Genomic DNA, 27978 nt, shown 5'->3' with positions numbered 1-27978 from the left:
AGAAAATAAATAAGAGAAATATAAAAATATCTATTTATTTATTTACTCATTTATTCATTTATAATGCCTCTTCTAAAATCTGTTTAACAATTTGATTTAGAAAAATTAAGAATCTTTTTATGGATTTTTATCAATCCAAATTATTTAGAATTTAATAATTTTTTAGTTGGTTGAGAGGAATTTTGATTATATAAATTTTAGATTAATTAAAAAGACTTAATAACTTTAAAATTTCATTAAAATGAGAATTTAGCTAAATTATTAAGTTTTCTTACTTTTCCATACTAGCTTTAGCAAGATGAAATAAATCATTTGCACCGCAATTCTAGCATTTACTTGCTTCTAATTAATTGAAGCCTAATGTCCATAGGCAAATCCTGCCCCTAACGATGATTCTTGCTGTTTAAATAATAATCCTTAAAAGTTGGATTCAATTTACATTTCAAAACTTGCTGACGGAAGTTGTAGTTAGAGTGATTCAGGTCCAAATATAATCAGATGCTATACTTAAACTTACTGCTTATTGAGTTCAACAAATAATAAGTGTATAAACTTGATGACTAGTACTTAATATACGGGTTTTAATACAGATGATAGTACATGCATTGATAACAGCATAAAAAAAGATTAAAGTAAAATCTAATGTAGCTATAAAAACAATCCAAATTCGCCAACATGCTTACTAGTAGATGCTAGTTAAGGATCATGTTATTTTCTAGATATTAAAAGTTCTGCTAACTAATACAGGCTGAATAATGGATTTTGTGGAGGAAATACTTCTTCACCCGATATAGGTAAATATCAAAAACTTTATTATCTATAAATTATTTATTAAATAAAGCTTTGTGTTCTCCTGGGTATGTATGCTTAGATAGTACGGATAGTATGAATAAAAAATGCTTAGAATTTTAGAAAGTGAGATGGTCCTCATCACCATATATCAATAGCATTATGGGAACTTCTAGTGTAGGTATATAACTTCTTTTTTAATATCAACTTATTTATATGTCATTTATATATTTTAAAAGATGGCACATGTATAATTTCAGCTTCGGCACAAAATCCTTCATAAACAACACTAGCAATTGTATGCGCATATGATTTTTGTTTGACTCCTTAGGGGTAGTGCGTTTAATTGAATACAATTAGATATATAGGAAGGGAATAAAATACAAGTAATTGCATAGAAATTGGGACTAATGGTAAGACTGCAGATTCTTGTTCAAAGGGGTACTTAGACATTTATTTCATTTATATAATATTTTTAAAAGAACTATTTTATTTAAATTAATTTTTCTTATACTTGTAATTTATTTATTTTGAATTATACCAAATAATTTATCTTATTTACAGCTATTGCCTATTTTAATCAAATTGTTATCAAATTACAATTACAAACCAGCTAAATTTAAAATTGGATCCTACCTCCTCAAATCCAAATGAAGATGTCTTAGTAATTGGTAAAATTATCTTTTAATTATAAAAATGAAGTTTAAAATAATTCAAAAAAAAAAATAGGCTCTGGATTATAAGGCGATGATTTTAATAGATGTATATTTTAGAAAATTGACCTTAATAAACTATCAAACCCATAGAATAATATCTAAACTCCTGGTTACTTCGGTGCCATATATCCAGATATTTATGCTGTAATCTTTTTTTAAATAATTTTCACTATTAATTGCATATAATATTTTAGGAGCAATGCGATTACAATAATTATTGTTTGTAGTGTGATTTGTTTCCTGTCAAATGCAAATGTAAACTTATTGGAGATAACATGTGTAAGGATGCAAATAACTAATGTACAAGTAATGATAATAGCTCTTGTGTTTCTTGTAGATATGATTAATGCATATAAAATACTGGTAAATGTTAAACATTAAATAGTTCTCCCACTCCATATTGTTAAGCAAACTAAAGTATGATTGATTAAGAAAGTATTTTAAATATAAAATTAATTACTTTTAAACAAATAGGTAAGTGTAATTCTGTATAGGATCCTACTTGCATTTCCTGCCCGGCTGGATACTGCTTTGATAGTACATAAACATCAGCAAGTAAAATTAATTGACATTTAATATTTTACAAAAATATTGAATATATGAAAAACTTTGAGCAATCTATGTTTAAATCTTAAAATCAAATAAAACTTTTAATAGCAAAATTCAATCTTCTTTTAATTTATTTTTAGTGATACATGATCTATCAAGTTTCCCTAATAAAAAGTTTTTATATATCTAATCGCTCTAAAAAATAATAATTTTAATCAAATAAAAAATATTTACCAAATAACCTATAAAAGGGTTTTCATAATCAAAATTTTTATTTTCAAGAAAAAAAATTTTTATTTTTATTTTGATAAAATAATTATTTAAACTTAAAAAATAAAATTTGGTTGAAGTCTCATATATAAAATATTAATTAATAGCTTGTTTTTTAATCTATAAATAAATAAAATTTTTATTTATTTTTAAAAAAAAATTAGAATGTATAGAAATGAGTAGTGTACAAATTCAAAATAACTAATGTCTTATTAATAGATACGGATTTGTTGCTTGCCAATATTTAGATATGAATGCAAGAAAATAACAATAACCTGAATAGAATTTGTTTTGTGCTGACAATAATAATGCTTGTTAGTTAATCTATACTGATAGTGATCCGAAAAAACCAAATAGTTCGTGTTTAAGATGTCCTGATTCCTATAAAAATCCTGGTAATAAAATTTGCTATAAAGATAATACAAGTAGCACTTCAACAGGAGGGTCAACAGGTAATATTTTTGGGCTTAATTTAAAAGAAGAAATAAAATACTATGACATTAATTCAAATTACCTTTACACCAGCAATAAAAAGTAAATTAAAAATTTTGTATTTAACTTAGTAAAATATTTAAACTTTTTTTTTGTTAGTAATAATTGCTTTTATGAAGATGCTCATGGAACTTGTTTATAGTGCATATAGAATTATTTTTTGAGATAAATTAATGGACAAATAAAATGCATTTAATGCCCTACTACTACTACTATTGGCACTGACATGATTTAACAAGACGTTATCAACTATTACGATAAAATTTATTTAAGCGATTATTAGTCTCTATTTTAATATTAAAAACCTACCACCACTTCTTCTTCAGTTTAGTGTTATGATTGCATTATGAATATATAAGAATGGTAAATTCACTTTTTAAAAAAATAACCTTCAAATTTTTTTGATAATATAGGGCACCTTCTTAACATTCTTAATATTTGAATTGCTAACAATTCATTTTTTCTTATCAACAATTGGCTCAAACAACTATTGCTATGAGCTATCTTAAAAGTTTTAATATAGATTCTACACAATAACTACAGGTTTTTTAACCAGATAGTTCACAATAAATAAAAATAAAAAATTGTAAAACTATAAAAGTAAAAAGTGATGGAACTCCTATTTGCTAGGTATGTGATAATACATTTACTTTTGATTATAAAAATGAATAATGTTTTCAATGCAATCCAAATTGCTTGAACTGTTATTATGGTGGATTATATGAGGGATAAATGGTAAATTGGTCATCTCCTCCAGATAATTTAAAAAATATTGATTTTAAGAGCTTGAGTGGTAACTAGTATTAACTATTATGTAGTGCTTGCTTAAAATCTGTGGGATATACACTTATGAAAGACTTTACTGATTGCGAATAATGCGCTACTAAATGTGACTATTGTTACTGGGGTAAAATTATTTTAATTATATTTTTGAGTTTATCAAACAAAATTAAATTAGTTTGTGTATTAATTTTAAAATTTAAATATCCATTAAAATAATATTATATACTGAAATCATGCTACATTCTTACAAGTAAAACTTTTTAAAATAATTGCAATTAAAATTATCTAAAAAGTTTGATTTCAGTATCTTTTTATAATTATCTAAGCTGAAAAAAGCTACTTTTTACAGTACCTTTAGATCAAATACTAACTAAATATATTATAAATCTTTAAAAATAAATAAAAGACTAAGTGAATTTTGCTTTTAAAATAAAATTATAAACAAATAGGAAATACTTCTTTCAACTTAACTAGTAAGAATACCATTTATTCTGCCGACTATCTCAAAGATTTAGATCTTAAAAAAAAATGTGTATAGTGCTCACCTGGATTTGTATTTGATAAAACCTTCTCTCAAAGTTGATTGTATTTTTAAATGTGTTAAAGTAATTAAATTTTAAATAAAAATAGGTTAAAGTTCAATTGAAGGTTAAGCTTGCGTTGCTTAACTTTATAATTGTCAACAGTCTGCATTTTTAAATAAAACAGGTTTTCCTTTAACGATTAATCCATGGTTTAATGAAACCTAAGTAGATTAATCAAAAGGCTTGTAATGTCTTCTATGTTAATATAAGTCAGGGTCTTAAATTTAATTATAAAATAATTAATGCTAACCATTATCTTCTAGTTCTACACCTTTATCTTGCTAAGTCCTCAATAGTAACAACTAATGTTAATTGTGCAATACCTAGAGTTATTTAAAGTTATCAAATAATCAATGTACTGATGGTTAATGCAGTACCTTAGTAAATACTCTTTACATGAAAATATTCTTATATAAATTTTAACATTAAATTAGGTTTATGATTGTTAGAGGTGCTATTAGTATTAGGATAGTAGTACGAGTGCGTCAGGTTCAAGTAATCCTGTTGATATATATTAATGTTTAGAATGTTCAACTCCTGGTAAGGTTCCCTCTATAAATGGTTGCGTAGATTGTCCTATTGGATGTAGTAGCTGCTATGAAGGTAAAATTATCACTTTTATTTGATATTAAAAGAGAGAAAATTAAAATTTAAGGGGAAAAAAATTTAAATTCTTATATTTTATAATATTTAAAAAATAAGGTAATTCTTAGTTAAATTTTACTGCATAATTGCTCTATATTAGACCCTAATTGACTCTTTAGTAGAGATTATTTTACTAATCACAATTTGATACTAAATTTATATGCACTTCATGTCAAAATGGTTATGTATTGGATGTGGTTGAACAAACTTGTGTTTACAAAGATTGTGGGCCAAATTGTGCTAAATGTGATTATACAGGCCCTATACCACAGTGCTAAGTTTGCAATATCACAAATTTGATTTAGCCTATCTAAAATTTAATAGGAAATATAGGCTAATTCTATTTTCAATCATCTAATTTTGATTATAGTCTTTTTGCCTCATTTACAAGCGATAAAACTGATTGCTAATTATGCCCTATATGGTAATTAATTAATTATCTACTTTAAAAAACTAAATTTTTAATATTATTATTTTTTTTGTTTACAATAAAAAGGTGTACAAGTTGTGATCCAATTACTATAGGTAGCGATCCTTTTAATTTATATAACTCTTAATGTCATGGTTGCAAATCTGATGATAAAGTTCTTTAATCAGTCAAATTAGTTGATCCCACCAAAGAGAGTGTTACAATGACTTTTGATAGAAGTAGAGGAAGATGCTATTTTTGCAAAAATATTTAAACTACTAATAATCCTAGTAATGGATGCCATTATTATTAAGATATAAAAATTGATTTATTTTGTGGTTCAATATCAGAACCTATATAACAAGGTACATCATATAATTTAGCTAGGGGAAATGAAATCAATTGGGATAGTGTTATCCTTGGTATGAGTGATTTAAATTCTGCTTATGTTTAATACAATGAGCTTTCAGTAAGAGAAATAATTGTAACATTTAATATTCTTGCAAAAGATCCAGCTTCACTTAATATTTGCACATTAAACTCTAAAATAACAATATCATCATAAATAGCAAATGAAATCAAGTCATTATAAGTATATAAGCTTATTATTTAAGGAGACCTTACAAATAATCCACCTCCAAATTAAATATTACTTAAATTGAATGGTTTACTTATTTTTGAAGGATTCTAATAGATTTAAATGTAAAATTTCAATGTATAAGCTACAAATGAAGACTCTGTAAAGTAGTATGGGTTATCATTTTCATCTACTAATATATCTATGGCTTTATTTTAAAATATGTCATTTACAAGAAGTAAATAAATATTTTACATAAACAAATATTTTAAAAATTTTTAAAGCTAAACTAGGTACAATAAGCAGTGCCTTAAATATCATATTTAATAATTTATATTAAAAATTGAATTTTACCAATGTCGATTTTGATTACATTTACATGGTAAAACAGAATTTGATTTAAACTACATACGACATTTAATAAACCATAAATGGAGCAATTAACATTCAGTTAAATAAGGTGACATTCAATAATGTAAAAAAATTTATTATTATCAACTCAACATTTTAATAGGGTATTTTTATTTATTGAATAAATAAATAAATAATAAATAGAATTATTTAATATATATTCATTTTAATTTATTAAAAAAAAATAAAATTTATTTCCTACCTTACTATTTTGTTAATTAGTTAATTTTTAACTATAAAAACTTAAAAAATAGGCTTATTTAGATTCATGTAACTTCCTTTCAATTTAAGTTGCTTAGACTAACATAAATATGATTGATGTAAATTTAATAAGTTCTGAACTACATAATGGCGCTTAATTACTTTAATATAATATGGCATCTTCCACTTCTACTGTAGGTATTATTATGTAAAATTTTATTATGCAAAATGTTACCATAACGAGTAGTTCTTATATTTTCTAAATGAGTTAACTTTCTTCTTGGTATGCTAATAAAATAAAAATTACGGGTTCAACATTTTAGGACACTAGTTATAATGCAGCTGTTTTTGTAGCAAATGGTGCAAATATCAATAACTTATAAATTAGCAATACTGTTTTTACAAACTATTGTTTCTTAATGACTCCATCAGTTATTTCAAGTAACAACCTTTACAATTCTGCAAACTTATTTATGATATACAATGTGATCTTTAACTAAAATAAAATCAATGTTCCTGGAACAATATTAATTAATCTACAAGGCTATTCAGTTAGTTAATATAACATTGAATTAAAATCCTTCAATATAGCAAGTAACACATTCAGCTTAGAACCAGATGGTTAGAATTTGATTTCAATAAATACTTTTAATACTGTAGAATTAAATCATATTTTTGTTCAAGACTATTAAAATACTGATTCTTTAATTGTTAACTCTGTTCAGCAAACAACATTTAATGACATTAACTGTTTTGGTACAACATATGATAAATATGTAAATTCATGCATATAATTAACAGATTTCCACAGTACAGCAATTTTTAAAAGTATTACTTTGTCTAATTTTAAGTCTTAATCCTCATAGATTAGCATTTAAATGCAGATTGATGTTTCTTCTGCTTAAAATACAGGTGTTTAGTTTAATAATATTACTATGTCAAAAGTCTTTTTATACTAAGATTTAGCTTTTGAAAATTTAGCTGGCTTGTATTACTACAGCACATCTTCAGTCTCAATTTATATGAGTTAAATAAATATTACCAACAATACTTTAGATGCTCAAGGAAAGGTAATTAATTTATTTATTAAATATATTTAAAATTTATAAGGATTTTATTAAAATTAATTTACTTTTTAAAGAAAATATACGGCGAGTCTTCTAGTGGAATTTTCATAGATTCATTCCTTTCATCTGTCACATTAGCTAACAGTACCTTCTCTTAAAATACAGCTTTGCAAAGCAAGAATAGTTTGTCTATTTTGTCAATGAATGTCTCTGTATACAATGTTATTTTCTCAGACGGAAATAAGTATATATCTGACAATGATATCCTCAATGAAATTTAGGGAGGATTATTTTATGTAAAATCAAGCTATTTGATAGTTAAGGAGTGTACTTTTTAAAATAGCAAAGCTCAATCTGGTGCTCTTTACTGGTAAGCCCTAGGTAACGCTACAGCAGGTATATTAGATAGCATATTCTAAAATAATACTGCAAGTTTCAGCAGTCTCAAGAGCTAGGGAGGTGCTTTTTACATTGAAACACAGTTTACAGATTAAATAACTTTAGATATAAAAAATAATTAATTCATTAATAATTATGCTATTTATGATGGTGCAGCTATTTTTATATAGAACTTTAAAAAGAAGGCCTATATAAAAATGGTATTTAACACATTTATTGATAATTTCTCTTCAAATGGTGCCTGTTTAGATGCATTGCTACATGAAAATAGTATGAGTGAAATAGATATTTCTATGAATCATTTTTCATTTTAACCTTAAAACAGTATTACAATTTCATATATAAACAGCCAACTTGAAGCTAGTGACAGACTTTAGAATGGATTTATTGCGCTTCAAGGTTTTAACAGAACTCGTTTAGAGTAAAATGAATTTTACATAGATGTTTTCCCAAGAGATTATGATTTTGTTCTTAGCTCTTAGGATATTTAGTAAGTAGTTTTCTAATCGTGGATTCTTTTGATGAAATCATAGTATCTATTAGATTTAGCAAGTAAATTCACTTCCTCCACTATAGGTTAGCCTCTCATAGTAACTTAACAGCTTACGTAGATTTAGCTGATAAATACAGTTATCCAAAATTTAAATTCTTTTTATGATAAATTTGCTTTAATTTCTTAAGGGAAATAATTGATGACTTCATCAAGCCTTATTCGTATATCAGCCCTTGGTGCGGAATTCATCGGATTACAATCTTAAAATTTAGTTTGCACTCAATGCAATCTAGGTAACATTTATGTTGAAAGTTCTATCCTCAACATAAGATCCTCACTATTCTAGCAAAGCTAAGCAAATTAAGGTGCAGGCTTGTATTTAGCAAAAATACTTGGAAGTACAAATTATTAAAGCATTTCTTAAAATATTAAATCATCAAATTTCTATGATGTTTCAAGACTACTTAAAACTGGTAACGATAAAAATTCTAAAAGACAGCTAGATTCACCACCAATAGATCCAAATACAGGTTAAAGAAAAATAGAATAGTGCTAATTCCTATATAACAAAGCGACCAATGGAGGTGCAATTTTTATAGATACAGCATAAATAGATATTATCAATACTGAATTCCTTCAAAATTCAGCATCTAAATTTGGAGGAGCTATTTACTATAACTTGTAGCCAAACTAACCTGTTAATCAAAACTAATTCTTGGTTTATTCATCTTAATTTGTTCGAAATTCAGCTAATGTTGGTGGAGCTATCTACTCTAATGGAAATATTATAAAGACAGATGATAAAACCCCTGAAAATTAAAATACTTATATCTAGAACATTGGTAAACAATTCGGTTCAGACAAAATTTAAAATCCTACAGGATTTTAGATTCTGAGCAATAACACTATTCACAAAGGAAACTTTACTTTGAAGCTTCATAATAGTGGTCCAATTTAAGTAAAAAAATAATTTTATTATTATTAAATTTAAAAAATTAAATTATATATTAATAGGATGAGATTCTTGTGTAATTTATAAATGAAGCAGGTGAAGTATACAGCTAAGTAGATCCTACTAGCTAAATATAGTTAAATTTATAGCTGATTTAGTCTTAGCAATAGCAAAGTATGGGTATAGTTAATCCAAACTCGCTTTAATTTACAAATAATTTCTTTAACTTGACTTCAGCTGTTTCGGTCATAGGTAAGTTTGAATAGAACTTGCAAATATAATTGAGTTCTCCTTACATTCTGATTCCATCTTATGACAAAACAACTGGAAATGTCACTGAATATTCTTCGTCTTACATATTTTATTTGAATGTGAATATTCGTTCTTGCTTGGCTGGAGAAGAATAATAAGTTATTGAAGAGAAATTTGACACTTGTGTGCCTTGTATAAGTCCAACTTATAACCTACAACCAAATGATTAATGTAAAAAATGTCCTTTAGCAGATGCAGTATGCGAAGGAAAAACAATATTGTTGCCACCAGGATATTGGAGATTTAATTCATCTTCAGATGAAATTTTGGAATGTATAAATCTGGTAGAAAACTGTGTAGGCGATATAAATAGGACAGATCCTTCTGGAATTGTAAGATCTTACTAAAATCAGTATTGCTTCGAAGGTATTTTAATTATATTAAATAAAGAATTATTTATTTCTGAATGCTAAATTATTAATATTTAAAAACTTAAGGGCATGTCGGATTAAGATGTGAGGACTGTGATATATTAGGAAAAGAATGGAATAAGAGTTATTCTAAGGCTGGTAAATTTAAATGTTCCGAGTAAATAAATTAACATAAATTAATATAACTTCAATTAATTATTTTTTTTCTGTAATAAAGTTGTACTCAAGTAAGCGGAAACATCTTAAAATTGATAGCTATACAATTTGGGACAATCATTTTAACTGGCTTTTTTGTGAAATCAACAATAGATTTGATTTAAAAGAAGATTTTGCAAAAGATTATTCCTACAAGCAGAAAACAATAGTAGTAGGGAGAATCAGGTATTTACATCAAGATTTTCATGAATTATATCTAAATTATCTAGACCTTATTTACTTTCAACTTGAAAATTCCTGACGCTTTCTCTTCTATTTTTCAATATTCTGCTAGTCCTGTAGAAAACTCAATGATGGCTCAGGACTGCTTCTTAGTTTAAATTATTGGTACATTCATGAATAAAGAAAATATGCTTTATTTCCGTATCATAATAGGATAGATGTAAGTCATTTTAACATTCTTCCTTTTTTATATTTGTTTCTTAGCTCTTGCGCAAATTATGAGATGGAAAACAAGTAGCGCTGTCATTTTCTGTGCTCTTAATTATATTTTTATTTCGAATCAACCTGGTATATTCAATATGATAGTAGGATCTGTAATTTACATTTATTTTAAATGAAATAAATAAATAATTTAATTTACCCCAAATATAAATAGTTTTCTTGCACTAGCACTTAAACTGCTTCGTTTGTCAAAGATTATGTATAGTATCAATGTGATTCTACCCACAGTTTATGGAAATATTCTCTTATGCTTCCTCTAATTTTACTATGGGCTCTCTTTATTCCTGCTGGTTAATACTATGTTCTTCGTAGAGCATCTAAAACACCTAAAGACGGTTTATTCTAAAGAAGATATAATAACAACGAAAATCAACCTCTAATTAAACCTGATAAACCTATTGTAGATAGATCTTCAGTCATTTAAAAAGAGACTATGCTTGATAGCTCTAAAATTAGATATGCATTAGGATTTATTTATCTAGAGTATCGTAAAGATACATATTACTGGGAAATGATTAAGATATTTGAAAAAATGTTAATTATTTTTGTTCTAAACATGTACGATTCAGAGATTAAGTTAAAGGGTATTCTTTGTTTCATAATTATCTTTGGCTATGGATTAATCTCCTTAAAATGTAATACAATTTTGAATATAATCAAATTTTAATTTTTGTATTATTAATTTACAGACAGACCATATTAAAGAGAATAGCTTAATTCAGTTGATTTTTGGAGTTCAAATATCTGTGCTCTCTCACTTGTCTTAGGTGTTATGCTTAGCTCTGCTGACTCAAATTAAATCATCTAATATTTAGGTTATGGATTTATTATATTAATCAACTTGATTTTCGTATTGTGGATAGTGAAAATTATTCTTTCTGCTTACTTAGAAGAATTTGATGAAATAGTTAACAAAGCTAAAATATTCTTATGTAAGATGTATCCTAGTTTAAAACCTATTTTAAAGCCTAAGGAATTCGATCCTAAAAAAATTAAACTGATCTGGGATAGCTTAAAGCATGCTATTAATGAGTATTCAAGAGCTAAAAAGATTTAAGTTTAATAACTCAACCTAAAGACTTCTCCTAACTGTAATATAAATAATAATTATATTATTATTAACAATATACCTCTATAAGTTTTTTAAGCTAAGCCTAAAATACTTTGTTAAATTAAAATAATTTTTTAAATTGTAATTTTTTTAAACTAATTTTTTACATTTTTATTTAATTTTTGATCAATAATCCATCAACTCTTGTTCACTAAATAAGTAAGTTAAGTAACGACAGCCACCTTAACTTTTCTCTTTACTTTAAAATTTTTTAAGTTATTGATAAAAGTGAAAAAAATTTTTATGTTTTTAATAATTTATTAAGTATTTTAAAAGTATATCTTTTATTTTTGATCATGCTTTTTCAATGGATAGATATCTATCATAAATTAAAAAAAAAAAGAAATATTTAAATTATTTTTTATTTTATTTCCTTTTGCCTTGAACAGTTTAATTTGAAATATTATCCTTTATTAATAGTTTTTTTTTTAATAACTTTTTTTAAATTAATATAATTTTTTTAGTTTAAGATGAATTAGAAACTCCTAATTAGTTGATGATGAATGTTGTTATTAACAGAGTTCCAGATGATTTTAGAAGAATTGTTAGTGCTTAACCAATTTACCCTGCCTAGTAAGTATTCAGAACTGAAAACCATAATCCTCTTGAAGAAGAAGAAGAAATAAAAGATCAATATGAGGGTCTCCCCCAAAATAACAGTCCTGATTAATCAAATTTAGGTAGAAAATAGAAATTTATTTATACTTTTATTCTCAATTAAATAATTTTATTATTTAATCTCTTAAATAATATACTTATTTTTTTTTACATTAATATCTTTTATCTTCGAATAAAATTTTATTTAGAGAAATTTTGTAAGCAAATTTTCTTTTTAAGAAGATTTTATTTAGATTTTATTAAAAACGAATTTATTTATTTTATATCTCAATATATATACAAAAAAATATATGTATCTTTAATTTGAAATAAATTAGATGGAATGAATGAAAGAAGAAACAAATAAAAAACGATAACAAGATTATCAGAATTATATGTTAATAGCTCAAAAATGATACACACAGCACAAAATTATGAAGATATGTATTACTAAGAACTAAAAGCGTACACATTTAATTTTTAGTTAGAGTTAGAATTTTTTAAATAAACAAATTTTAACTTATTATAGGGCTTTTAAAGATGTTGAATTTAAGAATTGGCTTAGAATCAAGGATAGAGAAATCAGAATTGATTATGATCAATAGAGTGACTTTTAAAATATTGAAGCTCTTAAAAATAATATAAAGAAAAAGAAGAAAAAGTTGACTGAATAATTGAAAAATTATATCCATTAATATTCTAACAAAGAAGATATTGTTGATTATTTCAAAAGCTTACAAAAAGTAAAATTCTTTCTTTTTTTTTACTAAATTTTTATTGAAAAAATAAATAAAGGACATTGATGATAAAAGCAAATTTATTGTTAATCCTTCAATGCTAAAGGATGTCGATGCCTATTTTACATATTATGGAAAAATGATCGAATTACAAGTGAAAATGATAAATTTAGAAGATATTACAAAAAATCTATATATACTTGAACACTAAAACAATAGAAGTGATATTTTCGAATTCTTCAAAGTAAAACAATAAATTTAAAATAAATAGAAAATAAAATAAAATTAATAAATTTTATCAATAGGAACTCATTAAGGAAAAGGTAAAGTTCGAAAAGGCAGAGCAAGATAGAAACGATTTTGAATTGTATATGGAATTATATGAAAGATATTTAGAACTTAAATCTAAAGCTGAAAATATTCTAAGTAGGAAAGGAAATGATAAATTTACTAACGTAAAACAAAAAAAATTTATTTTTTTATTTATTTAAGTACTTTAATTTAAATATGAATATAAAAAAAGGAATTAACAAAGACTAAAAATACCTTTTTATCAAAGTATTCAAATACATACAATAGAGAGTCAGCTAAAAAAGAAAAGGAATCTTACAGAAAATAATTGGAAAAGTAAAAGCAAGAGATGTAATCATACTTAGAAAGTAGTCCTCTTCATAGTAGACCACCAAGCGATGGTAGCGGATTTGGCAGCAATGGAAGCTTATAGTCTCCATTATCAGGCGAAATCAATGTAGAATTGCAAAAATTCTGATATTGCATTTATTCATTTATTTTGGCAATAATTTAATACTTTGTGCTTTATGTGATAACTAACTAAAACATTTATTAAAAAACATTAGTTTTTCTTTATTATAAATTAATTATTTTTATTTTATGTTTTTATGGAATTAGAATTTAATTTTTTAGAGATTTATATTTTAATTAAATATTCATTCAATAATTATAATTGGATTTTTAAAAGCATTATTTTAGATTTATTTTCGAGAAAATTATTAAAAAAAAATAAAAGATTTATTTTCACATAAGTTATCAAAATTCAAATTTAATTTTTTTATAAATCAAATCTGAAAAGATTTACGATTAAAAAAGCAACACAACAACTATATTATTTATATCAAATATTAATAATAATAACAAGAGCCTTAATTTATAGATAGTTCCTTGGCAGATATTAATTATTAATTAATAAAGAATACAAATCAAATTAGATACGCAAAACTTAATTTAAAAAAAGAAAACACTGCTGTAATTCTACTTTCAAATATAAAAATTTCAAATCACTGAAATAATAGATTTTATTAAAATATATATTAAATGATATTATCCAAAGATTAAATTGTATTCTGCAGGATAAAAGCTAAGTGCTATTGGCCAGCCTAGGTAAATTATTTTTAGATAATTATTTCTTTTGAAGAGAGATGGATATGTTCTAAAAAATAAAATAAAATCTTAATCAAATGATTATTTTATTTATTAGAATTAAGAAGATATTTAATTTCATAGCTTTAGATATGCTATGTTTAGATCTTCTTGATGGCTAGTAGTTTTCATAATTTCTAAATTTTATTTTAATAGATCAAGTAAACAAAAAGAGGAGGTGGATTTGATGTTTAATTTATTAACAAAGATGACTAAGAAATGTAATTAAATCAATATTAAATATTTCTAATTCTAATGAATTTCAATAGCATTTTAATAAAAAGAATTGTCTTGATATGTATTAAGCATTCTTATTATTAATTAGTTCTTATTATATTTTAATCTTATACTCTACTACAAAAATGTCTTTAATTACATCTTTAACATAATTTTAAATATTTATTATTATAGATAGAATAAAAATGAGAGTGATATCATACTTTTTGATGAAGGACTTGACAAATTTAAAGGATCCAAACAGCAGGGGTTTGAAGATGCTTTAGAAAAAGCAAGATAAATTATAGAGGAGCAATCTAATTAAAAAAAAGCTTAAAAAAAATTGTAGAACTCAACCACATAAAATATACAGGCTAAATAGGGATTAAGTTCCACATCCAACAATAACAATGTAGAATATACTTTTCTAAAAAATCATTTTAAATTAATAGCTTAGGAATTTTGAATGAAAATTTATTGGAAATAATAGAATTTATTTCATTTTTTCTATCAAAAATTATCTAATAAAAAATAATTTAGGATAGCGGGTGTGTCTGGATATTTTAAATTTTAAATTTATTAAATTTAAAAAACAAAAATTAAGTTTTTGATCAATAAATTTAACGAATAAAAGCTATTAATTTCGTTTATTAGAAAGATATCAATAATCACACTTTGTTATTTTTATTAAAAAATAGAAAGGGATAAGTTCTAATCTAACTAAAAGAAGACATAATTAGATATCATCCAATAATTCAATAGAATCTTTGCAATCTCTAGAAGAATCATCTTAGGGCTAAGAAGCATAACCTTCAAAAAAGCTCCAGGTATCAAATACAGATAAAGGCAAGGTTTTAACTAAAAAAAGTACATAACCTGCTCAATCAATTTAGAATGAAAACGGTAAAGAAAAAAGCACAAATTAAAAAAATTTGTATATGAGCACAAAGGAGAGAAATAATAAGGCTACTGTCTCATAGGTTTAGTCAAGTAAAGTTTCTTCAAAAAAATCAGTAAAAATTGATGAAAAGCAAGAAAAAAAGCAATAGCAAATTGAGTAAATTAATAAATAAGAGGGAAAAAGAACCCCAACAAGGTCTTAATCAAAAAATATGAATAAAAATGACTCCAGTTAAGTAAATTAATCACTGTTACAAGAAACTTCTAAACCTTCCACTCCTCTAAAAGGAAATAAAAATTTATAGGAATCGTCTAAAGAAAATTTAAAAAATTAACAAAAAGTAACCCCAAAAAAAGTGAATTTGGTTGCATCATAAATTAATGACAACAAAAAGATTACGAGAAAGCAAGAGAAGTAATCACTAAAATCAGATGAAAATGAAAAGAGAAGCTTAAAGACTTCTAAAGGAAATAAAAATTCTAACAATGGTAATGATGAATAAGAAAAAGATTCTAAATAGAAAAAAAGGGAAATTTCTGAGTCTTCCTAAGTAAATTTGGAGGGAAAAAAAAAAATTTAGAAAAAATCAAATTAGAAAATTGCTCCAACTTCCAGTTCGACCTCTTCTTCTTTGAAGACTAGAGTTTAATAGAAAAAAAATGATAAAAAAGACAGCGAAAATACTAAGCACAACAAATCAGGATTAAATAATCTAGAAAATACTGTTAAGTAAGAAGAAGCTTCTCCCAGCAAAAAAGGCACTAGCAAGAGCAAAGGATAGAGGAAAAGTGCCTCAAAAAAGAAAGAAAAAAATGGTAACAATGAGCATTTAGATGATGCTAAATCTTCACTAAATATGTTTTTCCACAATGAAAAAAATAAAGGTTTCTATGGAGAAGAATTTACTAATTATGATCACACTGAAAACTTTGTTAACAATAATAATAATACAAACATAAGCCAACATTTTTAAGAAAGTCCTGAATTCGGATAGAAAAATTTTGGGGAATCTAATAACAATATTTTGAATTTAAATGAGGAGTTATCAAAAGGAATTTTTTAGAATATATCAAATAATACATTATTAACTAATTTATTAGCTCCCAGTTCCAGTTAATCAATTTATTCTAATGCATTTTAAGGAATGAGCACTAATAATTTATTCTTAGCTAATGAAAATAATAGTGATAACAATACTTAAATATTCTCATTAAACAACAGCCCATTTGGTAACAAAGATAAAAAGTATTTTGATGATCAAGATGAATTAAATCTAGCTATTCATCCTGATGAAAATAAATCTATTCTTTCTTTGAATTAACAGTAATAAATTCTATTGAATGCTCTTAAATCTGGAGGTGTTACCTAGTAATAATTTGACTTTTATTCGTAAAAATTGTAAAACAATAATTAAAACGCAATTTAATTATTTGATGGTAACAATTAAGGAAAGCAACTAAATACAAACCAGAATAACATTAAATTTAATAATATTTTTGCTTCAAATTAAACAGCAGTTTCCGAAAATTAGAATGGTATAGACGTTTTGGGTAACATTACAAATCAAATAAAAAATTTATAAAATTAGTAAACTAATAATAAAAATTCTATTTTCGGCTCTCAGCAATCAGTAGGTAACTCATTGATAAATTAAACTAAGAATGAATTAAATGGTTTGCCTACTAGCCTATAGAATAATATGGGAATGAGTAGCAGTATTGCAAACTAAAGTAGCATACTTTCCTTTGGAGTTCCTTCTTGTTAAGATTAAATGTTGCCTTAAGGGTCAATAAACTCTCAAATATACACTTTAAAATCATAAGGAGATTTCCTATCTCAAAGTGATGTTCTTTCATTCTCTTAGGGGAATCAGCTTTAAAATAGCTCAAGTTTATTTGCTAGTGGAATATAAACTTCAGTATAAGCTCCTCCTTCTTTTGGAAATTAGAATAGCTAGTAATAAAATAACCATTCTGTTATTATTCCATCTCCTTTATTTGTTACTAAATAAAACTCAGGACAAAGTAATCTACAAATATCGAACAATAGTTCTTTTAAGCTATCACCATAATCTAACAAGTAATAGAAGTGTGAAGTTTATAACTAAATGAAGAACAAAATACTTCCTATGCTTGAAATGAAAATCAAAAATAAGGTATACTATGAAAATGAAAAAGATATGTGGCTTTGTGAAATAGTTGATTGTGTTCATAAGTTAAAAGCTATACCAATCGAACAGATTTATTAGGGTGAGTATTCTATGATTCTTGAACAGATATACGATGCACTTCTTACTATCTAAGAAACAACTAAAAGAAACTTTTAGTATGTCCTAGGAATGATACAACGTACCATGACAACTCTTGATAAAAAGATTATCAAATATCTGCATGACTATTCTCGTGTTCGTGGTGAAAAATATAATATTACAAGAGAGGAAGAAATTCAAAAGAAATTCTCTCAAGGAGCTGAACAAGCTATTAAAATAGAAGACAACAACGAATCTTTCGAAATAAGCTCATAATCATCTGCTCAGTATTAATCCAGATATAATAAATCATAAAATGGCTACCAAAATTAATAAATAAAAATAGATCCTTCCTTAAAGCAAACTGCAATGAGTCCTCCCTCAAAGTAAAACTATGCTGATAAAGAGAATGAATCAACAGCTAAAAAAGACCATAATAAAAATAAAAATGAGTTTTTTTATAATAATAACCATAACAATTCTACTAATACGACTATTAATAGCTTAACAAGTACAAGTATGAACCAAAGTATGAATAATGATATTTTCAATTTAAGTATAAGCGAGACATTAAGAGAAATAAATAATCAAAACGAATTTTAAACAAGAAACAATTAAATATTAGAATCAGAAATTCAATCAGAGTAATCTTTGCAAAAGGCAGTCAAAGAAGAAGTGATAGCTTGAAGCCATAATGATTGAATGATTACTGCCACAAAAAAATAAATTGGCATTAAGAGAATATTCAATATTCGGTCGGGTTGCTTTCAAAATAGTTTTAATCATTATATAAAAAAATATATTAATAAAAAATTTTATTTTTAATTAAGGTTTTTCATTTTGTTTCAAATCTTTTTTTCTAATTTTATATTTGTAGTTCATTTCCTAACTAACGTTTATTATAAATTTTTAACCTCTTCATTCATAAGCACTTTCATTTTTTAAACTCTTTCATAAGTAGTAGTAGTAATAAAATTCATAAGTAAATGTATTTATTTTTTATTTGGTAATTTAAATTTTAGATTTAATTCTTTAATTAATTAATTTATATTATGATTTTCTTTTTAAAATCTTTTAAAATTATATATTTTAAGTTATTGATTTTATCTATAATTATTTACAAGTATACCATAAGCATTTAAAAGTATTCAGACTTGTACCCTATAGGGTTATTTTGATTAAGAGAGAGTATCTCTCCTTAATTTAAAATTTATATTCAGTTTAAATCTAAATATTTTTAAATATTTATGGTATATATTTTTTATTTCATCCTAATTAGGTCAGAAATATTTCTTTATTTTTGTTATATTTAGGTTTTAATTTAATAATTAAATAAATTTATTAAATTAAATGATTTTCAAATAAATACCTCTAATAATTTCTTTTTAAATGAATATTTTATATTTATTTTATTATCTCCAAAATATTTTTAAGTATTTTAATAAGGATAATTTCTTAATCTACCTTCAAAATTGTTAAATTTAACAAATATCTTCGAGATCATTTAGTTTTATTTAGGGTAGTAATTTATTAATTAAGAATTAATATTAATTACCAATTTAAATAAAAATTTTTGTACAATAATTACGCAGTAATAAAAAGATAAAAGCAGATTTAAGTTTATTAGCAAATATAAATAAAAATGCAGGGTTCCTTAGCATAAAAAAAACTTCTTATTACTTCTAAGAACTACAATTAGGCTATTTAAATCAAAGATGCTTCAGTCATCATCAATTCAGAAGCATAAATGAGTTAAATTACTGAAAACGAAGAACAATTATTTATTTTATACTAAGTAGAAGATGACATGGATATGACAAAAATTTATTATTATATTTTAAACATAAGAAGCGAATTGTTATTAACAGTCAAAGACAATAAAGTTGTCTAAACATCTTATTCGAATTCAAATGAATAAAAATTTTAATTCATAGAGCTGCCTAATGGTTGCTACATAATTTAACAAAAGGGATCTGACAAAGTTCTTGAAGTTATTCAATCCTAATAGTCTGATGGTATGAGTTTAACAGCAAATCATTTCTCGTATGGATATGGTAATTAATTGTTTACACTTAAGGAGAGCTTTAGAATGTTTGATATGAATCAAGATAGATTCTTAGTCAATGACATTTGCTAATAGGCAAAATACTAGTTGGTACCAAACATTCCAATTAACATTAAATGTGCCCACAGCAATCTTTATTTTGATGTCTTTGAGCACTCTAAAATAAAAAATGGACCTATAGTTTAATGGAGCTAAAACAATAAAAACAACTAAAAATTCGTTTTAGAAAAAATAGAAATAGAACAAACAATAGAAAAATTAATTTAATCAAATACTTAAGGTAAATAACTTAACCATAACTCCTTCAAATAAAGTAATACTTTGCTTTAGACAAAAAATTCTCTAGTTGTTAATGAGCCTAATTACCTTGAAGGTGTTTACTATGTAAGATGTGTAGAAAGCAATTTATATCTAACAATTTAAGATGAGCGTTTAAGCGATGGTGGTAAACTAGTTCAAGATGAGTTAAAACCATTTAGTAAAAATCACCATTAAAGATTTTTATTTCAAATTCTAATAAATGGTAATTTCCATATTAAGCCATATCATTCTAAAAAGTATTTAGACATTGAAGGAGAATCTTATAATTGTGGAGCTAGTGTGATTTAATTCCATAAAAACTGCTAATTTAACTAGCAATTTAGTGTTATTTACTTATGATTTATAGAATTATATTTAAAACATAGAATTCAATTTAAAAAATAATTTAAATGTGCCAAAAAAGTTGACTTTATTTAAAGTTTTATATGTTTTAAATGAATTAATTTTTATTTTAAATAAATAAAATAATTAAATAGAAAGTTATTTGTTATTTGTTAAGCAGCTTTGAGTTTTAAGAAAGTAGAATTATAGTAATAATTAACAAACTAAATTAATTCTTTTTAATTTATTAATTAATTGTTAGTAATTCAAAAATTAATCTTTTCATCCTAAAATTAAAGAGAAGACTATTTCCTGATAATAAATTATTTATTTATTACTTAAATTTTAGTGAAAAAAGCTAGCAAGCAAGCATTGGCTGATTTAGCAATTAAATTTCAAATTAATAAATAAAGTTTTTGGATAAATAAATGAATAAAGGAAAAATAGAAACAGGTTTGGGACGTAAAAAAGATTCAGATGACTTGATAGGTGATGATGAATAGTAATTCAAATTATTATTAAATGAAATTTTAACATATAACTTTTAAAACAAACAAACAAACTAATATGAAGAGTGAGTTCATAAATTTAATTACCCAAATCATCAATAACTCCACATTTTAAGTAGATTATTTAATAATTGATTTAATATTTTTAATTTAAATCACTATATTTTGATGTATAAATAGGGACACTTGAATCCTAGTTAGTTCGGATAAAAAATCAAACTACTCAAGCCCTATTAAAGAGCATTAAGATATTTAAAGTTAATATAGCTCACCATCAATAAATTAATCTAGTTAATCAGAAAAAAAGGTAAATTTAGTAATTGAAAGTTTAACAATTTAGTATTGTAGATGATAAAAATAATTGTAAAATGATAGAAATTAATAAAATGTATTAAATTTGATTGATGATGATAGAAATTGTTATTTTAAAATATTTAGAATAAATCGCTATCGATAAAAAGTGATGGTAAAATTGAAAGATAATAAGTTTCTTTCATAGATAAAGTGAAAAATTCTATAAATAACTGGAACTTTAATATATTTAATAACTCGAATAGAACTAAATGTAAATGTGATTCAAACTTACAAGATAATACCTCTACATGCAGTAGAGCATTAAAATGGCTATTTACGTTATACAAAGATGATGAGCTTGTAAAATTAAAGTAAGATTATGAAAAACTCAAAGAAAATGCCAAAGACTTTGCGGAAGAGAAGTAAAAAATATAAATAGAAAAAGATATTACTCGCACATTTGGTAATGCTGATTATTTAGATAAGGATGTACTCCGAAGGGTTTTAACTGTATGGAGTGTCTTTGACCCAAGTGTTGGGTATGTATAAGGAATGAATTTTGTAGTTGCAACACTTCTCTATCATGCAGAGGAATATGTTGCCTTTTACCTTTTAGAGATGCTTACTGGAAGATTTGAAATAAGAGATATATACTAAAATGGTAATTTGAAGCAATTATAAAAAGGTTTTATTTCTTATAAATTTGTTATTTATTCAAAAAGGTTTACCAGGACTTGTAAAGCATTGCAAAATGATTGACAAACTAATGGAAGCATTTTTACCTGACTTATATCAATGGTTTGTAATTAAGCTAATTAATATTTTTATGAAAAGCAGTAATATTTAACTTATAAATAGTTAGAATAAGACATTCAAACATAATTTTTTTGCTCTTAATGGATATTTTCGATATTTGGAGTTATGATTCCTTTAAAGTACTCAGTAATATGTTCTAATTTTATTTATATACATACTTATTTTATTTTACCAATAATTTAAAGGGAATATTTTATGATAACTTATTCTAATAAAAATGGGTTTACTTCTATAAAATAGTCTTGTAGATTTTAGAGTATTACAAAGATGAACTCCTAGAAATGGAAAATGTGGAAATATTATAATTTTTTAGCACTAAAAATTTAAAATTCTTTGATGAAGATGAAATAGATTAATAAAACATAAAATGGGAAGATCTTCTAAATGATGCTGCATTAATAATAATAGATATAGATTAAATAAATAACATATTAGATAAATTCGATTCTGAATCTAAAGAATTTTAGCTAAATGAAGAAGTTGCTGATAACTAAATAACTGAGTTTTAAGGGTGATATCTCAATTCGTTTTATTGAACGAAAAATTCAAAATGACTGCTTAAGTAAAAATAAATAAATAAATAAAATAGAAGAAATTTAAATAAAATAATAATAATTCTTAATTAAAATCTGCTAAAAAATATTCTTTTTTTATACAAAACAAACCTAATTTATATTGAAAATAATAAACAATATAGATTAAGGAATAAGTAAAATAATTATAACTTAAAGAAGTTATGATGAAAATTTGCTTTGCAATAATACAAACAAAGAAGCTAAATGTAAAAGCATTTACTTAAAGGGTATTTATTTAAAATGTGAAGTAAATAAAAAAATAAATAAAATAATAAATAGTAAATTTTTAAAATAAAGAATTTTCATAAATGTAAAATCTTTGTTAACGACTCTAAATAATTGTATTATATTTATAAAATAGACAATTATCAAATATGAATTTTAAACATTTCTTTTTATAAAAATTAACAAAATTTATAGTAATTTAAATCATTTCAATAAAACCCCTATCAAATCATTGGTTAAAATTTATTATGTTATAAAATTCAATTGGAGTAATTTCATTTCTGCTATCTTTCTTCATTATATCGAAGCTTTCCTATATTTATTTCTCAACATCACTTCTTTAACTTGGTTCCATATTTTTATATTCTGGTGATTCTCTGTATAATTTCATAAAATCTTCACAAGAAAATGAGCCTTTCTTTTCAGTATCAAATATCTTAAAATACTATTTTAAAAAGTTATAAATTATGCTAAAAGCATTAATAATTAATAAAAAAATTCATTCTAATTTTATAATTTTTTTACTGAAGCCATCTTTTCAGTTTATAAGTTTTAGAAGCTTATTTCTGGTTTCAACAGTATGTCTATGAATGTTTTTTCATTAATTGGTGTATTAGAGTTTAATTTATCTTTCACGTAATCAAAAAATTCAGGTTCATTTTTTTAAAGATCCAAATAAAGCATTAATGCCATCAATGTAGATTTTTCAATTTCATCATTATTACCGCTTCCTTATGGTTTTTCAGCTAACATTAATATTATTTATTTATTAATTATAATTTTCGAAATAACTAAAGTAGAATGAATATTTTAAACAAAATAAAGTGGAAATTAAAAACATTTTTTTTACATTTCAAGAGTTAAAAGAGCTTTTTAAGGTCATCTCTCAAAGATTCCTCTTCTTTATCTACTTTATTCATATTTGAAGTTTTCCTTAACTAAAATATAATTTTGCTTTAAATAAACACTAAAACAAATTATTTAATAATTCAAAAATTTATTTTTGATTTTTATAATTAAAAAATCTCTTCAACTATCATTGATATCAAGCAAACTAATCCAACCAAAACTAATAAAAGATTTCTTCCTATTTGCTTTTGCAAAAAGCTTGAAAAAAAAATTAAAGGCCATAAAAACTTTGTTAGAATCTACTTTTTATTCAATGATTATGAAATTTAGCTATTTTTCTATAAAATGATAAATCATGATTAAAAATAAAGTTGTTTAAATATGCATTTTTTATTCTATAAAACAAATAGAAATGTTTAGTGTTTATTGTTAATAATAAAAAATAGATTTATTTGAATATATAAAGAACCAATTTGATTGTTTAAATATAAGTACAAATATATCCTAAATGGTTAATTTGAAGTGCTTAAATATTTTGTAAAACAAATTTTAGCATATCTCAAAACGAACTATTTATTTAGATTTATAGTAACATTAAATTTTATTCACTAAATATTATTCACAAGTAAAATTGTCAATCTCAAAAAATTAATTATTAATTATTTTTAAAAATCAAAATTTTGACTTAACTTGAATATCATGAACAAGTAGGAGAAAAAAAAAACATTAGTTATGATCCAGAAAAATATCAGTAGTGGATCTTTTAGTTAAATAAATGAATTGAAGGTATCAGGAAATCACTTAGAAACCTACTCATAGCAGCAGTTCAATTTTATTCCAGAGCATAAAACACTCCCAAGAATTTAAAAAGATTTTTTTGATGATGAAGAAAGAAATGGTGTGTCAAAAAAGAAAGCCTTTTTAGATGCAAACAATTAACTAAAATACACACTAGAACTAGAAAAAAGGTATAATCCACATTTAATCCCTCCTGATTGGAAAACAGCAGAGAGACATGGAGTAAATCGAATTTAAACGTTTAAATTTTATATGATAAGCTAAAAAATGTATTAACCATCATAAAATAATTAATAATACAGAAAGCTAAAAGAGTTGGCAAAAATAAAATGCCATCAAGTACTTAGTAGGAAGAAATCTTTGAAGTATGTCCTTGTTGCGATTACCAAATCGTAAATAGTTAGCTTAAAAGATTATTAGTTTATTAAGCATATATTTTACTATAAAGGACAAAAATATTATTAGTCTTAGAGAATAAGTAGATACTCTTTCCTTTTTAGGTTCAGGCTACCCTCTTTTTTTCCATTATATGAAGTATTGTATAATAATTTTAGGATTGATAATACTGACGTCAGGAGAATATAACATACTCTCAAATTACTACGGTCACACTTGCTTGTCTAATAAAGATATAAAAAAACTTGAAGCAAAAGGAGTACATGTATCTAGTAAAGAATGTGTAGTAGATATTATATCTATCTTTACAATAGCAAATAAGAAACAGAAAGTAGACTATGCTGATATTTAGGATATACTGAATTTTACAACAATTTTGGTTTTGATGATATTGCTATTTTTCTTTAGAAAAGAACAAAAAGAGATAGATTCTTAATGTGATATGGCTGAACTTACTCCTGCCGATTATACTATTTTAGTAAATAATAATTTAATTAATTTACTTTCATTCAGTAAAAAAAAAAATTTAGTTTCCTTAATAAATAATTAAAAATTTATTGATTAATTAATTCATGCTTTTTTTTGGTAAAGGTAAGAAATTTACCTGTAGATACTACGAAAAAAGATATTAGAGACTTTTTTGAAAAAGGAAAAGATTTATTTGGCTAAAACCTAATAGTGACAGAAGTTAATTTTGCATTTGATTTATAAGAAAGAGTTGCTAAACAGTAAAACTTGAAATAATTAATTGAAGAAAAAAAGAAATGCCTTTCTAAAATGAAATACGATGATGATTTTAAGTAAACCAAAATTTATTTTCTTAATTTGAAAGTAACCATAAAGTATTAAATATTCTTTTAAATCAATCAAATAAATAGAGTTGAAGCTGAAAAATGGGATAAAGCTCTCGAAAAGGAATAAATAAATTTTGAGCTGATAAACTTAAAAATAGAGAATGACCCAACAAAATTTACTGGTTATGCTTTTGTTTCTTTTCAAACAGAAGATTAGAAGTAATGTGTTTTACAGTAGGCCTCAATACCTTTTTGGCTAGAAATTGTGAACGCCATTTTCTTTTAAACTAATGAATTCAAGAGTCTTAAATTTAAAGATGGTTTTATTGAGTAAATTACTGTTTTTATGATTTTTACTATAAGTACATTGCAGTATTTTTAAAATTTATTCTATTATATAGAGTTAGAGAAGCTCCTGAGCCTCTAGATATTATATGGGAGAATTTAAGTCTTAACGAAAGAGTCAAAACTCTTAGAAGACTTCTTAGTTTTTTTATAACTGTGATTTTATTTGTTGTTTGCACTGTTCTAGTCTATGTGCTTATAAAGTTTTAAGCAGATAGTTTAAAGTAATTTCATTAATTGCACAAGGATGTAACAGACGAAAAGAGCAAAGATTTTAATTTAAAATTACTCTTTTAAGAATAACTTCCGAGCGCAATAGTATCTTTTTGTATGGTTTGCATAAACTCAGTAATTATTGAAATTCTCTTCAGATAAATTGTTAAAATCGAATGCTATAACACATATACCCTTTATAATATTAACCTAGCACAAAAGCTATCATTAGCTTTATTCATCAACACTGCATTGATAACTTGCATAATGAGTGTATATTACACAAGTAAGCTAAAAACTATTAAAAAGTCATTAATTTTTAATTATTTTTAAATTTAATAATTTAGGAAATGTTTTTGGTAAAGGTGGTCTCATATACACAATATTTTACTTCTTTGTAGTAAATGCTGGCTCCTCTTTTATGTCTCTTCTTTTTGACCCAATGTTTTATTTGAAGAAAATATTAGTTTGGTGGTTTAAAAGGTAAGGGGCTTAATGCACTTTAACTTAAGAAGAGGCAAATAAGTAAATAATTAATTATTAAACTAATTAATCACATTTAACCATTTTTCAAATTAAGACTTTGTGAATTTCCCTTGCATGAAATTGAAATTGGTTATGTTGATGTAATGAAAACAATGTATATCACCATTTTCTACTCCTCCGTGGTTCCAGTGGGATTAATAATTTCCATGATAGGTTTTTGCTTTTACTATTGGGCTTAAAAGGTATTTAAGCATTCATTCATTTATTTTTAATATTTTTTTACTTAAGCTTTACTTGCCTAAAATTTTAATATATAGATATTGAAATTATTTATTTATTTAATATTTATTTTTTAAATTAATAATTGATTTAAAATTTATTTTTTATATTAAATATTTACTTTTAATTCTCATATAAAAAATAGTGGGTTATTTTAAAGGAAAGAACAGTAGATAAATAAATTAGTATGAAACTTTCAATTGAGATGACAGAATATTTGGAATTTATAATTCTTATTTATGCCTCATCTAACTTGCTGTTCAAATATTAAACTGTTGGTTAGATATCTTATTTATAAATTATAGGATTGATATTGGGTTTTTGTTATTCTATTCTTCCTATTTAACTTATTGTTGAAAAGGTATTCTTTTTTGGGAATGAAAATGAATAAGTAAATTACGATGTTGCTTATCCATTTTTTGTTACCACTTACTCTATGTCTAATCCAATTACTACTGAAAAGGCAAAGAAAAAACATTATTAGAAAGTTAAATAGTAATATTAAGAAAGAGTGGATGTATGAATTTTATAAAGATTTTAGTTAATATAAATTATATGTATGTAATATATAAAAATTGTTCTATATTTTCTTATTCTAATTGAACAAACCAAAAAATTATTTTATTTTTTTAACTGAAAGTTAAATTTCTTTTTATTTCGAGGAATAATTTTATTTTATTCATTTTGACACACACTATGTTTTATAAATTTTTATTTGCAACTAAATTAGTTAGTTATATTGTTAAATATTGTAAATGAAATAAT

The 27978-nt window shown here is 24.2% G+C and overlaps 6 protein-coding genes across 6 annotated transcripts; 5 read left to right on the top strand and 1 right to left on the bottom strand. All coding sequences in view use genetic code 6, as the record gives it.

The window, feature by feature from the left end:
- Positions 1–298: 298 nt before the first annotated feature.
- TTHERM_00492410 (transmembrane protein, putative) lies at positions 299–13894 on the top strand (the record flags this gene model as incomplete). The annotated part of the gene is made up of 29 exons (XM_001023133.3): positions 299–794; positions 842–970; positions 1029–1230; positions 1354–1460; positions 1519–1649; positions 1700–1922; positions 1980–2060; positions 2489–2858; positions 2916–3179; positions 3230–3723; positions 4049–4177; positions 4230–4564; positions 4618–4786; positions 4886–5252; positions 5325–6052; positions 6099–6289; positions 6480–7496; positions 7568–9343; positions 9400–10015; positions 10087–10177; positions 10238–10772; positions 10835–11315; positions 11370–11771; positions 12256–12471; positions 12727–12853; positions 12918–13131; positions 13184–13369; positions 13431–13580; positions 13649–13894. The coding sequence occupies 29 exons, from the start codon at positions 299–301 to the stop codon at positions 13892–13894; spliced, it is 10473 nt and encodes a 3490-aa protein (XP_001023133.3).
- A 563-nt stretch (positions 13895–14457) lies between these two features.
- Positions 14458–18614, top strand: TTHERM_00492409 (hypothetical protein; the record flags this gene model as incomplete). The annotated part of the gene is made up of 4 exons (XM_001470930.2): positions 14458–14523; positions 14719–14783; positions 14974–15190; positions 15477–18614. The coding sequence occupies 4 exons, from the start codon at positions 14458–14460 to the stop codon at positions 18612–18614; spliced, it is 3486 nt and encodes a 1161-aa protein (XP_001470980.2).
- Positions 18615–19569: 955 nt separating this feature from the next.
- TTHERM_000492408 (QXW lectin repeat protein) lies at positions 19570–20652 on the top strand (the record flags this gene model as incomplete). Its single annotated transcript, XM_012799614.1, has 1 exon — positions 19570–20652. One exon carries the CDS (start codon positions 19570–19572, stop codon positions 20650–20652), a length of 1083 nt encoding a protein of 360 aa, XP_012655068.1.
- A 410-nt stretch (positions 20653–21062) lies between these two features.
- TTHERM_00492400 (rab-GTPase-TBC domain protein) lies at positions 21063–22768 on the top strand (the record flags this gene model as incomplete). Its single annotated transcript, XM_001023132.3, has 6 exons — positions 21063–21136; positions 21411–21450; positions 21582–22098; positions 22160–22239; positions 22296–22379; positions 22439–22768. 6 exons carry the CDS (start codon positions 21063–21065, stop codon positions 22766–22768), a joined length of 1125 nt encoding a protein of 374 aa, XP_001023132.3.
- Positions 22769–23282: 514 nt separating this feature from the next.
- Positions 23283–23973, bottom strand: TTHERM_00492390 (hypothetical protein; the record flags this gene model as incomplete). The annotated part of the gene is made up of 3 exons (XM_001023131.3): positions 23283–23498; positions 23579–23799; positions 23904–23973. 3 exons carry the CDS (start codon positions 23971–23973, stop codon positions 23283–23285), a joined length of 507 nt encoding a protein of 168 aa, XP_001023131.2.
- Positions 23974–24601: 628 nt separating this feature from the next.
- On the top strand, positions 24602–27736 carry TTHERM_00492380 (kinase domain protein; the record flags this gene model as incomplete). The annotated part of the gene is made up of 9 exons (XM_001023130.2): positions 24602–24922; positions 25003–25092; positions 25149–25574; positions 25688–25896; positions 25975–26220; positions 26292–26734; positions 26796–26973; positions 27029–27176; positions 27359–27736. 9 exons carry the CDS (start codon positions 24602–24604, stop codon positions 27734–27736), a joined length of 2439 nt encoding a protein of 812 aa, XP_001023130.2.
- Positions 27737–27978: the final 242 nt, after the last annotated feature.

The sequence above is a fragment of the Tetrahymena thermophila genome, assembly GCF_000189635.1.
Source record: "Tetrahymena thermophila SB210 genomic scaffold scf_8254446, whole genome shotgun sequence".
NCBI lineage: Eukaryota > Ciliophora > Oligohymenophorea > Hymenostomatida > Tetrahymenidae > Tetrahymena > Tetrahymena thermophila.
This window is presented reverse-complemented; position numbering and strand designations above follow the sequence as displayed.